This window comes from Anopheles funestus, chromosome 3RL (genome assembly GCF_943734845.2).
Source record: "Anopheles funestus chromosome 3RL, idAnoFuneDA-416_04, whole genome shotgun sequence".
In the NCBI taxonomy this organism is placed as follows: Eukaryota; Metazoa; Arthropoda; class Insecta; order Diptera; family Culicidae; genus Anopheles; species Anopheles funestus.
The window spans coordinates 25,500,267-25,515,272 of record NC_064599.1 but is presented as its reverse complement, the minus strand read 5'-3'; the positions used below and the strand labels follow the sequence as shown (position 1 = coordinate 25,515,272).

Sequence of the window (15,006 nt, the reverse complement as noted above, 5' to 3'; positions counted from 1 at the left end):
TAAAAAAAATTTAACAATTCTTGTCTAAACACTTCAATTAAACTAAACAAAAATCAAATAAAAATATTGTCTTAATATTTTTATGTTTGCCACAACAAATGCTATTTACTTGTATATTTTCCAATTGAAAATTAGAAATTCTTTGCTGCATGGGCACAGCTTTGCTAGCTGGTCGCCATGACACCAACCAATCAAAAATAAACAGCAAGCCATGACATATTGTGATGCTCAAAAGGAAAAGTAGACGCTAACTCTCGGTAGTCTTGGAAAAATTGCAAAAATTCAATTGTAGTTCCACTGTGGGACAGCGTGGAAGTCTAATTCAAGTTAGAAGTGTTCGGTGGTAGAATTTGATACGAAAGAGCAGTAATAAACGGATCACAAAATGCATCGTCGGGGTGGAAAAAGAATTCGTATGAACGATCCTCCTGTAGAGTATGAGGAACCGGAGCAGATGTATCACCAGTAAGTTTTATTGACAAATGTATCCAGTTATTTGTTATCTTAACATTAGTTATTTCAATTTCGTTCTATAAGTGAGCCGCTCAATGAAAGCTGGTCATCGGGAGGCCACGATGAGGGCGCACATCCGGAAGAATCGGGTGAACCGTCCCGTGGCAGAATGACGCGACTACGTGCGCGGGGAGGAGTTCCACTCAAAGCACCCATCATCGAGGACGATGATGATGATGATTTTTTCGCCAAGGATGCTCCACAGAAAAAGAGGAAAGCTCCACGTAAACCGCGTGAAACGGCCCCGAAGGAACACCATGAAAAACCGCCCCGTGTGTACCGTGAGCGTGAGGAGCGTGAGGAACGCGTCGTGGTAACGGATCGTGAAATAACGACCGACGAAACGAGTTTGTATTACATCTTGCGTAATTCCAAGTTTCCCATTACCACGATTGTGGATGACTGGATTACGCGGTACAAGCTGGAGAAGAATTTGGCCCTGATTGCTTTGATGAATTTTTTCGTTCATGCAAGCGGCTGCAAGGGCAAAATTACGCACGAGATGCAAAAGCACATGGAACATACGGCTATCATTCGTAAAATGACGGAAGAGTTCGACGAAGACAGCCATGAGTATCCGCTGATGATGTCGGGACAGCAGTGGAAGAAGTTCAAGATGAACTTTTGCGACTTTGTGCAGACGCTTGTTAAGCAGTGTCAGTATTCCATCATCTACGATCAGTTTCTGATGGATAATGTAATTTCGCTGCTGACTGGACTTTCCGATTCGCAAGTGCGTGCGTTCCGCCACACGGCTACGTTGGCCGCCATGAAGCTTATGACTGCGCTGGTAGATGTAGCGCTGCTGGTTTCCGTACAGTTCGATATGGCGGCCCGACAGTACGAAACGGAACGTACGAAGCCCCGTGAAAAGCGGGCAACCGATCGTCTGGACTCGCTGATTGCTCGTCGGACCGAATTGGAGGAAAACATGGATGAGATAAAGAACATGCTGACGTACATGTTCAAGTCCGTGTTTGTCCATCGGTACCGCGACACGCTGCCCGATATCCGAGCCATCTGTATGTCCGAGATTGGCATTTGGATGATGAAGTTTTCGTCCAACTTTTTGGATGATTCATATCTGAAGTACATCGGTTGGACACTGCACGATAAGGTGGGTGATGTGCGACTAAAGTGTCTCCAGGCTTTACTACCTTTGTACGAGAACGAGGAGCTTAAGGTGAAGCTTGAGCTATTCACGTCGAAATTCAAAGATCGCATTGTAGCAATGACGCTGGACAAGGAGTACGAAGCAGCAGTACATGCGGTAAAGCTGGTTATCAACATTCTCAAGTAAGGATAACTTCTAATGGCATAATGAGGCGGTTTCATGCCAGGAGTACTAATGATTCCATTTTTTGTTGTTCGCAGGAGTCATCAAGAAATTTTGACCGATAAGGATAGTGAAATCGTGTACGAGTTGGTGTACTCTTCGCACCGTGGAGTCGCACAAGCGGCGGCCGAATTTTTAAACGTACGTCTATTCCGTCAGGATGCCAATGCACCGGCTATGTACACAAGGCGGGGCAAGATGCGCCTGCCTAATACGCCCCTCATTCGTGATTTGGTTCAGTTCTTTATTGAATCGGAATTGCACGAGCACGGAGCGTATTTGGTTGATTCTTTCATCGATAACAATCCGATGCTAAAAGATTGGGAATGCTACACGGATCTGCTGCTAGAGGAACCGGGACAGTTTGAAGAAATGCTGGACAACAAGCAAGAATCTACGCTGATCGAAATTATGGTCAGTGCTGTACGTCAATCGGCAACGGGAGAACCACCGGTTGGACGTGGCAGCAGCCGTAAAATGACGCTGAGCGCAAAGGAAATCAAGCAGGTGCAGGATGATAAGCAACGCTTGACGGAACATTTCATTCAAACGTTGCCACTGCTGCTGCACAAGTACAGCGCCGATGGAGAGAAGTTAACGAATTTGCTGGCCATTCCGCAGTACTTTGATATAGAGCTTTTTACCACCACCCGGCAGGAGTCGAATTTGCAGGCCCTGCTTGATAAAATGACGCACGTCATGTCGTCGCACGTTGATCGTGAGGTGTTGGAGACGTGTGCAAAAACGCTTGAATTTCTGTGCACGGAAGGCAGTGCTATTTACACCCGTTGCGATGTAGTGCGGTCGAACGTGATCGAAGAATGTGTCACTAAGTACAGGGAAGCGATTGACGATTATCGTACACTGATTGCGGGCGATGAGATACCGAATGAAGATGAAGTCTACAATGTAAACATTTCGCTGAAGAAGGTTTCGACGCTGTACGCGAGCCATAATCTCAATCCGTGGAATTTGTTCGATTCGCTGTACCAAGACATCGAGGAGCGAATCGGCGGCAAGTCTCCGGAGACGGGTATTCCGAAAGATGCGCTCGTGTACTGCATCGAGGCATGCTTTTTCTCCATCAACTGGGGCTTAAATCATCTGGATACGACGAGAGATCGATCGCAGGTGCCGCAGGAAGCACACGAGCTGGGGAGAAATCTACACAAATATCTGAACGCCTGTAACCATCTCGTCCGCTATGATCGTGAATCGTCCGTCCAGGAGGCAGCATTTATGTCGATCTGCGATCTGTTGGTTGTATTTTCGGACCAGCTGCAAAGTAACGCGGACGAGAACATACAATCACTGGTTCATTCGCCAAACGAGGAGCAACAGCAGCTGCTAAACCAATTTGTACAGACGACGGTATTTTCCACCGAGCAGGAGGAGGGTCATGATGAGACACGCATCGAGGAGCTGCACAAACGTCGAAGCTTTCTCGCGGCCTACTGCAAACTGATCGTGTACAATATTCTTCCCATTAAGGCAGCGGCAGACATTTTTAAACACTATCTCCGGGTAAGTTAATGTTTTATTACAGATTATTTTTTATGCATGCAAGATATATTTTAATGGAGTTTTAAATTACAGCACTACGATGAGTATGGTGATATCATCAAAACAACGCTGGGAAAAACGCGCGAAATCAACAAAGTTAACTGCTCAATGACTATGTGTTTGAGTCTGGTAACAATATTCAAGGAACTGCAGGAACTGTCGCCAGATGGACGCGTTTTGCGAACGTCACAAGAATTCCAAGACTTGAAGGAGTTAGCGAAACGGTTCGCCCTATCGTTTGGGTTGGACGCAGTGAAGAACAGGGAAGCTATTACCGTATTCCACCGCGCGGGCATTCATTTTGCCGTAACGTCTTCCAACGAAGAGCAGGACGACCCGTCAGCGGCACCGCCATGCATCGCGTTTCTGGAAGTGTTATCCGAGCTGACAAACAAATTGATCAAGCAGGACAAGAAACTGATGTACGTATTGCGCTATGGCATTAGGTGGAGTACTAGAAAGTTTGGATATATTTTATACATTGCTTCTTTCTCCTGTTTCAGTTTGACCTTTTTAGACCGTCGTCTAAAAGCAGGTATTCCTTCGAGTCGCTCTGAGGATTGGCAACCGCTGGTAACCTATCGCAATTCGTTACTGCACGGAGAAACTGATCAACTTCCTGTTACCTCCAAGCGTGCGTACACAAGAAAGAAGAAGGATGCCGAACATGATGATGAAGACGAACACGAAGATGATGATGAGGATTACGTCGGTTAGAAAAATAGCATGATAAACATATTTATTTAATTTTCTTCACCATTTCTAATTATTAATTCGGTTAATTCTTAATTAATAATAAAGCGGTTAATTCAACTAGACATGTACTATCTTTCAAATAAATTTACACTTCCCATCACTTATGCGTTGTAAACATTTAATGATTTCGATCTCCTGCAGGAGTCTTCTAAACCTCTTTAGGTCAATCGGTTGTATCGGGCTTTTTCGAAACAAAAGTAGGCAAGTAGCTTTAAACTTACCCCCAAATAGTCTGCTTCATAGGACATCCTTAAACCAATGATGCCAGGATTTGAATTGATCAGAAGATCCTAGTTTCTCTGTGTAGTCCCAAAAAAAAAACAATCCCTAAAATTAGGAAGTATTCTAGCTGTCGTCCACAGCGGTTACATCGCAGTGATGATATTTGGTTAATCTGTTAAGCAAGTTTTAAGAATGTATGCAGCTATCTCAACAATTGAAAACCCATCACTGAAAACAAAACAGATTAGATGAAACTATTTTGATACTCGTCCTGACTAATCACCAAAAGTGGGTTGAATTTCATCTCTCATGTTAAATATCCTTTGATTTATCTAAACGATGTGCTAGACTAGTTCAGGACACGCATACGCTCCATATTCATCGCCCTGAGGGAATACTCCAAACTCTAATCCAATTGTCCGTTTGTATTTGCGCCGTAGCAAACGTGTTCAGCATGGTTCTGCGGTTGACAAGAAAAAGAAGCCATTTTCCCCGGTCATTTCTTTTCATCTCACAAAAAAGGTAACGGGTGTGTTCAAGTGAACCTCACCAGAAAAAAAAGGTTTATTATAGTTTGGAAAGTAAGCACGTGCCAATGTTTTTCTTGGTACGCATTGCTGTAAATAGTTTAGCCAACCTTCACTCACACGCAGCGTGCATGTGCGATGATGAAGAAAGAAGCTTGTTGAATTTATCATAAAGCGGATAGATCATCGTCCAATCGTTATGAGTAATTCCTTTCTCGGCAAAGGGAGCTTCTGTAATGGTGATGGTAAATAATAAATTTCGTAGAAGTAATTAACTTTAATCTTCATTGTCATAAGAGCAAATTATATCTCTATCCGATGGACGGACTGGGTTTGAAAAGACAGAATCGTTATCCAGCCTAGGGGGATGAGCCTGGGCTTACCCTTGACCTAATAAATTATGGACACTGATCGAAGCTGTTGATTATGCCAGAATTATTGGACAAGAAAATATAACGGTGGCCGGCTGTGCTTCAAGTCAGGTCCGATTTCTTCATCCTTCATTAGCATATCTGTAGGCAGTGTTAGGGTTTCTCAAATCTTTCCTAAGATGTAAGTTTAAATTACAACTTCTGTTAAATGTAACAGATGGTCAGAAACCGAAACAGTCCCATTGGTTACTTAAAGTTTGACCAGTTGATAGAAAACTTTTTCTAACAGTCTGTCGCACTATCGCCCCATACCAAAATGGAAAGGCTGAAGAAATAGACTCTTCAAGAAATTATACACTCACCCAGAAAAAAGGAAAGCAAACGAAATCGAAAGAATTAATGCAGTTGGAGGATAGTGTGTAAAGATTGTTACAATTTTAGGAAAGATAGAGACTAAGCTACAGAATGTTCTTTGCCAAGGAGTTTACGGCACCGTTAACACAATTACCATATCCCAACGGAGCGCAAAACCAACCACACAAACCATTCCGATCTCATTTTAAACTTCTTTAAAGATAAATAACGTAGTTGGTGAAAGCTAAAACCCAACCAAAAAAAAAGAAACCAAAACTAACCATTTCGTTTCGAGCCTAAGATCGTTATCCTGTGGACGTTTGTTCCAAAAAATCGTACACACAGTGTTTCCGCTTTGGTGGAAAAATTGTTTGTTTTGTCTTCATCATCTCTGTTCGCTGATGAGAAGCAGAGTATCAGTATAATCTCACCATGGAATTGTTTCTCCCTCCCTTTAATCGCTCTCGAACGAACGATTCTCTATTCGATGAGAAAATTCTCTCACCGCTCATCGAAGCTCACGAAACCGATTGCTTGGACCTCGACTAACAGTCGCACGGTCGAAAGCTCTCAGATTTGTAGCGGTTTGCGTCGAGGAACGTTGTCCGTCGAGCCGTGTGCCGGTTACCGTGGCGAAGGTTTGCTTTACTAACCGGTGTTTGTGTTGTATGAAACGGTGTACAAAAAGGGTAGAAGCCGGTGCATCGTCCGGCAAAGTGCAAAGGTGCCATTTGGAATTGAATAGAATATTATGTAAAATCCGTTGATCCGTTTACGACAAGCGCAAGTGGAATACATAGGTTTAGAGATTAGAAACACGTGGTCATGGAAGAGCAAGTGGAAATCTTTTAGTTGTAAAACAAAAAGAAAATTCAAAAACTGGGAAAACTTTCACGATCCGGTTAAGGTAAGTAATTTAATTTTTTTTAAATATATTAACAACTCCTGTCTCAAAAATAATTATTCTTCAAATGAGTATTCTTCAAAAGGATTTTTATTACCTGATTTTTTGAAAATATTTTTTTTCGTTTGATTTGAATATCCCTTTCTGTTTGTTCTTTTGAATTCAAATAGAACAACATGTTTTGGACGGTGTGTTTCTCAACCCAACCGAGACAACGTGTCGAACCTATCTGTATCGTATCAGTTACAGGAGACGGATTGTGCAATGATTGGAATTTTCTATTTCTGCCTGATCTGCATACAACTCCGTGTCGGTTCTGATAGACGTGCGTTTCTTCACAACGCACGGCTATCATTGTGCTGCTGCTTTCGTCTTTTGCTGTATATCTTTGAACTCGGGCTAGAAATCCGATATATCAAAATATAAAGTGAGAGAACCAAAAAAAAACACAAACATACAGGAAATCCTTTCCTTTTCCCAATTAAAGAATCTTGCTTGAAGGGATAGTCTTTTACTCGACGATGTTGATGTCGGTATGTTGATACTGATCAATGCTCGAATTGCTCAGCGTTATCACATTTCATGCATTTCATCCCGGCTGACAGACAGAACTTTCGCAAGTGCGTTCGATCGTTTCCTTGTCCGTGGTGAGTTTCTTGTTTTTTTTTTTATGCTGCCTGATAACGTTCGATGGATTGATGGAACGTTCCCAGAGTAGGTAGGTGACAGGCAATGGTAATGGCAAAAATCGACACGCTTTTAAACTGAGATCTAACAATAGCAACGAGCATGAAGGGGAATGATGATGCTGTGCCATTATGCAACGGTTTGCAAGAAAATGGTCCATTTGCTTCACCCTTCGCACACACACACACAGGACGTGACTGAAATGTGTAACGAAGGTTTTCTTTTTTTTTTGTGTGTGATCGAAACAGATCGATCCCCACTGCCGTGTGCACGTTGTAAACATCATCGGTAAAGGATTGTGGCTAAATGGTGTGTGTGTGTGTGTGTGTGGGTTTTGTACGTGAGATGTAACCGGCCCGTTAGAGGGTGGATATTATAAAGAAAAAAAGCCAATAAACCAGCAAAACATGTTTTGTCGCTTGGTTTAAAATTAGAAAATTGAATTTATGGTTACCGGGTACGATTGTCCGGTAATCGTCCAATTTGGATTGTTTCTCTTTCTCTCACGCAGTGTCAACTTACAAACCCGATCGAATAAATAACAACAAAAAAAAACACCCTTTAAAGCCACAGCTGGATGCTTGATTCTTTATATATTAGCGCGTCAACGAAAGGACAGGATGAAATTTATCATCCCCTGTACCCGACGACACGAAGACACGGCGAGCGAACATAATAACTCGTGCGCACCAATTATAAAGCTAACTGGATACTTTTCCCTACCCTTCCCAAAAACCGTCGTGTGATAAACGTGAGAGGCGATGAAACTGGACCACATTGACCGGTAACAAACAGGGAGGGGTTTTACACTATTCCGTGTGTACACGTGTTGGATCTATCTCCCCCTAGGGGAACGGTTCAACGGTTGGCCGATATTTAGCTGCAAAACGCTACAAATAGCTTGTTAAGAAACCGAACCGTATCCGGTGATGGTAACCGGCCATTGAAAGTTACCCCTTTTTAAAGGACATTCCGGGTTTGTACAGACAGTGACAACAGAACAACGCTACGGACAGCTGTCCCGGTTTTTGTGGGCGGCTGCTGTTTATTAGAAATCCTTTCTTCCCCCCTTCTTTTACAAATTCTGGATGGTATGACGCCGAGAAGTGTAGCTTTTGTTCGGTCATGTAAGGTGAATGTTTCAACTCAACAACACTAAGCCCAACCCCTTGGCGCCTTGGCAAAATCATTTCTTTTCAAGCGCATGAATGTATTTTCACGCAATAGAATGGAAGGTGCATAATGAGGGGAGGGGTGGGGGAAGAATGCATAAAGGTGAAAGCGGAACATGAAGATAAGAAAGTTTAGTATTCAGAACATCCTGTAGGAACGAACAACCATGAACCAATGGAGACGCCTGGTACCTCACCAAGCAATGGAGACGCCTGGTGCCTCTCGAAGCAATGGAGACGCCTGGTACTTGGTACGGTTTTTGGTTGAATTATTGTCGCTTATCTTTACCTTCTAATCTCTGTCCTATTGGGCGTTTGGGAAGTGTGCAAGCTGTGTGCAAGATAGTTTGCACAAGACCGTGTGCTGACTGTGGAATGTCACGAAGGTATGCGGGAATGTGTACCGAGCAGGAATTTTTAACCACTCCAGTAAGACAACCGATTAATGTATGCAAAGATGAACAAGACAGCACATCATAACGCAGCGGTGCGCTAGTAGCTGCATCACATGAATGAATACAGCGACCACCGAAGGTCAACACTTTCGTATGAAAGGTTTCCCCCCGGAAAGCTAAAGGATAAGATAAATTATGTATCACGCAAAAAGGGCCTTTTGTTGTTTGCGTTTTTACATTAGGTGCGCAGCGAATGGTGCAAATGGTTGTTGCTTCGTAAGCAGTCGTCTGTCTTTTTTTTTTGTTTTTGCCTGTATGATGTTAACCGTACGCATACACCATCTTAACGAACCTTTGGCCGTGCCGTGCCGCTCAGTTTTCCCTTTTCTGCTTTTTTACCTGAGACGAAAATCTAAGTAATTGTTTTCGCCTTTATGTTGTGGGGTCTCTTCCCCCTTTTACGCGCCATTGCTGTGGGGTGTAGTACTGTACATCTCGATGTTGTCATCTTTACAAATACTTGGCTCTTGCAGTGGTCCTTCCTTCGGGCTGAAACATTCGTACCAACCAACCAAAAAAACAAAAAGGGGAGAAGTGATTGTCCCGATGCTTGATTCTCGATTGGGTTATATTTTTGCTGGAAGGCATTTGGCATGAGAATCGTATGAGTTGTACATCCCTATTGCTAGAATGAAGCATACTATTGAAGTACTATTTGACTGACTTTTTTCCTTCACACATAATCCCCCAAAAAAAGTGAAATGATGGAAGAAAGCAAAAAAACAAAAAAAAGTCAACAGTACCAGACTTAAATTAAGTTACCAGCATACGGCAATATCCGGTAACAATTCGTTTCCTATACATTTTCGATGTGATTTTTACTTTCTCTCTCTCAAACGCCGTATGTATGTTTTGCCATTTCAACAAGAACTCGTTAGGAAAAAATAAAAAAACAATAGAAAAAACTCCGGACAAATCCTCGGGTCGTGTGCTACGAAAGGGGGCGGTAACACGTTTTGACAAGGGAAAGTGAAAAAGGGTTTTCTATCCCTTGTGGTGTGGCTTGTTGTGACTTGTTGGGTCCCCCGTTTTGGGGCCGTGTTTCGTGGCTTTTCATGAACGGTCGAATGATTCTCGGAATCACTCGTTGTTCAATTTTCGGCCCGGGTTTGGTTGTGCATGATGGCCGGCGGTGCATTTTTATTTTCTCGGCTCATATTCAGTTCTAAAGCGTTTAGCGTGACGCCCGATTTAGGATATTCGTTCCGGGCTGGTTGGTATGCTAATTTCCAATGCTTTCTAGATCTATCCACATTTTGGAGCCACTTTAAACCGCACGAGAATAAAACTTTACCAGAACTATAAAGGACTAGCAAGGATTTATGGACCGCGGCATTGTGTAGTCGGACGGCCTGACATGACATTGTTTAATAATTTAACACACTCAAACGGTTAGCTGAGGGATAACCATTCCGTCCATGATACCAGTGAGCAGGGTCACACTAGTCTTTGGGTGCAATTGGATGAATTATTTACATCTCGCGTTAAGTTTTGTTTGCCAGTGTGTAGAAAACAATAGCACTTTCCCGGGCAAGCAATTCGGAAAACATGGGAAGAGATTAATAATTTAAATTCACACCGCTACGATTCTCAATTTAAATTCTATGCATGACCAACACACAACACACTACACGCCGGTCACATTCCTTTGGTCTGGCAGCATGCTCTGTATGGCAATGTTTAGAAGATTTAATGGTTCCCCCCGGTTGGGCATTATCAAGTTTTTACTGCTTCCCGAATTGGCGACAAACGAAGCCAGCGAAGGGGGTAAGATGTAGAACAAAAACACAATTTAATTTAGTTTCCTGTTGAAAAATTCCCAGCACCACTTTTCGATATTGCTTTTATTTCACGTAAGATGCGCTAGAGCGAGAGATTGGAAGCGGAAAGTAGCTGACAAACAAACAAGCAGACAAAACAAAAAAAAGGTACTGTTCATTGATCTTTGACAGTTTGTTTGTCGTATGCCAAGTGACTTATAATTTTGTTCGCCACCACCTGAAAAAAACACTAAAGTGCATCTAGAGTACGATGTGGATGTTGCCACGTGATCCGTGGCGAAACGAAAAGTATCAATTTGATGCTGGAAAAGGCCACGCACTCGGGGTGTGTATGTGGGAAAAACACCGGTCTCAAAAAGAGATCAGAAAACTACCCTACTTTGGGAAAAGTTTTCCATTAGACATGGATGCAAAGAAGGGGAGGGGGAACAAAAATAAAATTAAAGCGAATACACAATTGTAACGGGTGGATAACACAGAACCGAAAGCTTTATGAAAGCATGCAAAAAGTGGGAAGAAATACCAGAGACCAGGCGTCTCCATCGTTTCGATATGCCCCCGGTTGTTGAACAATCGAACGGAAGATAGCAAGAAAAAAAACACACACAAATACTCTGCACACGCACAAACAATCAGTGAAAGTTTCACACCTTTTGGTTTCCCTTAAAAAAGGGTTGAACAAGATTAAATGAGAAAAAAGGGAAGGAGAGAGAAAAGTGAAAAAACCAGTCCCAAACTTACCTCCAAACAGTAGTCAATTTTTGGTGCGAAATTGTATGTTTTTTTTTCTTGTTTTGTTTGAACCAATATTATCGGCATGAACACTTGTACGAAATGTGCCACAAAGTTAAATGCTGTGTAAAATTTTAATTTCAATTTATGGTATCCAAACTTTTCGCATACACAATCCCTCTCTCTCTCTCTCTCTTTCGCACGATGTTGCAGCGAAGTTGATTATGAAGCGTGTGCTGCAAATTGTTGCTACACTAATACTATTGGGCTTGTTGTCGCCCATCAACCACGGAATAGAAGAGAGAAAGTTTTGGGTTGCAAACGGATGTAGCCTTGGTAACGATCAACGACGTCGGCCAAAGCGCACGTGTAGCAAATGAGTAAATCGAGTGTTAAGTGCTACTAAACGTAAAAGGGTGGAAGTTCCACTTGGAGGGAGGTTAGAGGAAGAGCAAGGGGAAGGGAGTTGTATTTTCACCCAAATAGTATATCCCTTTTTTCATCCCCTCACTTACACTCTCCCTAAAAATGGCATCATTTCATCGAGGGGTGAACTGTAGATTAACTCCTCAAATCCAAGCAAGCGAAGGTGAGAAGAGGTGAGAAAAATCCGTCTCATAACCATGAAGAGGGTGAGTGAAGAGCTTTACTGTTCACTTCATTGCTGCTGCATTGCTGCTCTCACCTCTCTCTCTCTCTCCCCCTCGCCCAGGGTTGATTGTTAATCGCTTCAAACGGCGCCCAATCGCACGTCAATTAACAATCTAACTTAGCTCGTTCATAAGCGTACAAAATGGGGCACACCGGTTAAGGGTTGGAATAGGGCCATATTTTTTTTCTACTCCCTTGTGAAGCCAATATTGGCACTTGGCAAATGACGTGTTCCAGCAATCGAGCAATCAAGTAGCGGTAATATGGCCGTTGTATGGAAATGCTTAAATTTTTGCTACGCTAAATCGCACTCAGCGTCAAATTTCTTCATAATTGGGTCGATATGTGCGATGGGGTGCGAAAATAGCGTTTTGTGATGTGCGTTTTTCTTCTTCCCGTTTGTTTGTGTTATTTGCGTATATTTGACGCAACATTTACGCTGTTTGTCGTCGTGTTTTTTTGTTATGTTTGCCTATCGGAGCAACGGGTTTTGTTTGATCTTTTTGATCTGTGTAAAAGTGCGCTCGGTGCGATGGTTTTTGGGAGGAAATAATACGTCCATCGATCGATTTTGTCATCCCAAGCCAAACGAACAACAACAAAAAAAGTCTCATCTGCTCTAGCAACATTTTTCATCTTTTTACTCGAGTTATTCAGTTTGTTTCCTATTTTTTTTCGTTGCTTCTTTGTAGTAGACATTCCATGTTATCTATTGTTGTGTATTTTTGGGTTGCTGTTTTTTCCTTTTTTTTCGTCACAGTCACTAATATGCTCCCGTTCTTTGCTTATTGTTCTATGCTCTCTCTTATGCCCATCGTTCGAAGGCTTATTTTTTTTGCTGAAAAAAAGGTTGATCAATTTAAAATGTTTGTTGATCCCTTTTTATTCGTGGAAGGACCTCAACACCCTTCTTTTCCTCAGGAACAAAACAAACTCTTTTCCACATTCATTGTTTTGTTTTGTTATTTCGCATCCAATTCCAGAGAGCCGTGGAACAAACAACGCAAAAGGAATTCAATCACCATCCGGATCAGTGGATCGAACGCAGTTTTCCGGGGATCAATGGATCGGACCAATCAACCAAACAACCCCTAAAAGGAAAGGAAACAACAACCCGAACGGACCCGAAGTGGCACGTGTATGCGTGTGTGTGTGATCTTGTGGACCGAATTTCCAAAGCGACAACGCTACACGCGGATTGTTTTCCCTTTCCCCGAGGTTTGGAAGCAATTTCTCCGCATTGAACGAGCATAATTATGTACGCCGGAATGGGAGGGACGGATGGGTAATAAAATGTTTCACATTATGACACGCGGTACCACCATCGTCGTGACCCGGGCAAGTGGACGTGTGCGTTTGACTAATGAAACATAAATTTTCCGCACAAAACGAGCCCTTTTTTGGGGACCTACCTCCCCCGTCCCCCCTCCTCGCGTGTGTGTACTATTGTTAACAATTTTCATTACGTCGGAATTGTGCGTACGTGTGTATGTATGCGTGTGTGTGTGTAGTGATTCGGTAAAAGGTGCGTGACGGAAAAGTCTTCCCAGTTTGTGTCATCGTTCTGAGTTTTATTCCACCAACGCAAGGTGTAGTTGGGTTTTATCATAAAATGACCATCGAATGTGTTGTGGTGTGTGAATCGCGCTTGTCAATGTTACCCCAATCCGGAGTAGTGGTGTTATAAAAAAATAATCATAACGAAGCATACCAAACCATTTCAAGCCAAAAAAAAAGGCTCACCAGTCGCGTTAATCCGGTGTCGATAATCTGTACTGCTGCAGACGTGGACAAGTGGTTCATTACAGCCGCACGTCAAACAGGATAAACGAAGCGGCACAATAAAATGGACCAAGCGGACGGAAAGTAAAAAGGCGGCCGTCAACATCTTTTCGGCGAAAGGCGAAAGTTTCAACGCTCACGGTGCGGAACTGGATGGAAAAGTTTTCGCGTTAAGAAAAGAATACAACCAAAAAAAACCACGCGGTACACAGTGAGAAAAACAGATCCAAGGCCATCCGGGAAAGCGAAAGATTTTACCGCCCCGGAAGGAAGGAAGGCGAAGGCAGGGAGCGAGGCAAGAACAATAGTGTGATAGGAGGGCATCGGGGAGACACCCGGGAGACCGAACCACAGCCAACGACGCGCACACCATGGACGGTAGAAACCGACGGCGTCAATTTGGCGGCCCATGCTACTGTCTCCGGCCACTGATACGGCTCTGGGGCGTCGTGACAGCGATTGGTAAGTTGTTGGTTAGTTTAGTTGCACCGTACGGTGAAAGCTCCACACAAAGGGGGGGGGGGGGGGATGGTGGGGGAAGCTTTGGGGCTGCCACTCTAGTGATTTTGTTTTCGCAGTTCTCTGCACCAGGTCAGAACTAGGGATTTTGGGGTGTAATCGAGAGCTTACAATCTGATGTAATGACACCAGCGGTTCCATTGGGACACACGCCACCGTACACCGTTTTGTCGTTGGGCGGAAAGGAAAGCTTCGAAACGTAAAATAAATTAACGTTTAATATTCATAGCGTTTTGTGTTAGGTGAGTGACGGACCTAGGATGCCCATTGGATTTCTTGTGCATGGTACAGATCTGGTTTTGCTTCGATTTCTATGATATTTTTAATTCATCAAACGAGCTTAAACGAAGCATATTTTGCGAGCTTTGGTTGTTTGGGGGCCGCACAACCGACAAAAGAAAATAAGTAAAGTGTTCCAATATAGTACGACATGCATATTGAACTCTACAAACGCCACAAATGTATAAATTTTGCTAAATTAATCGTAAAAATGCTAAAGCCTTAGGAAATTTTCAATTTTTTTATTTTTTTATTTTTTTATTTTTTTTTTTTTTCATTTAAAGCATTATTTGAGTGAAAGAAACGTATTTAAACAAATTGGTATTAAAATAAATCAATTTATAAAATTTTGCCAAATTTTCCAAAAGAAAGCTAAGGCTTAGGAAATTTTCAATTTTTTTA

General features: G+C 42.7%; 2 protein-coding genes across 3 annotated transcripts in view; both read left to right on the top strand.

Moving 5' to 3' along the window:
* Positions 1–207: 207 nt before the first annotated feature.
* On the top strand, positions 208–4,197 carry LOC125770334 (cohesin subunit SA-1). The gene is made up of 5 exons (XM_049439767.1): positions 208–465; positions 538–1,809; positions 1,888–3,373; positions 3,446–3,834; positions 3,916–4,197. The coding sequence occupies exons 1-5, from the start codon at positions 386–388 to the stop codon at positions 4,127–4,129; spliced, it is 3,441 nt and encodes a 1,146-aa protein (XP_049295724.1). The 5' UTR covers positions 208–385; the 3' UTR covers positions 4,130–4,197.
* A 400-nt stretch (positions 4,198–4,597) lies between these two features.
* The window catches only part of LOC125770329 (uncharacterized), a 30,408-nt gene continuing 19,999 nt past the window's right edge, over positions 4,598–15,006 (top strand). The window contains exons 1-2 of one of the 2 annotated variants that reach the window (XM_049439760.1): positions 4,598–6,549; positions 13,008–14,268. In XM_049439760.1, coding sequence (XP_049295717.1) covers positions 14,178–14,268 — 91 coding nt within the window. In that variant the 5' untranslated portion in view covers positions 4,598–6,549; positions 13,008–14,177. The remainder of the gene's footprint in view (positions 6,550–13,007; positions 14,269–15,006) is intronic. The other variant, XM_049439761.1, reaches the window with a different exon arrangement.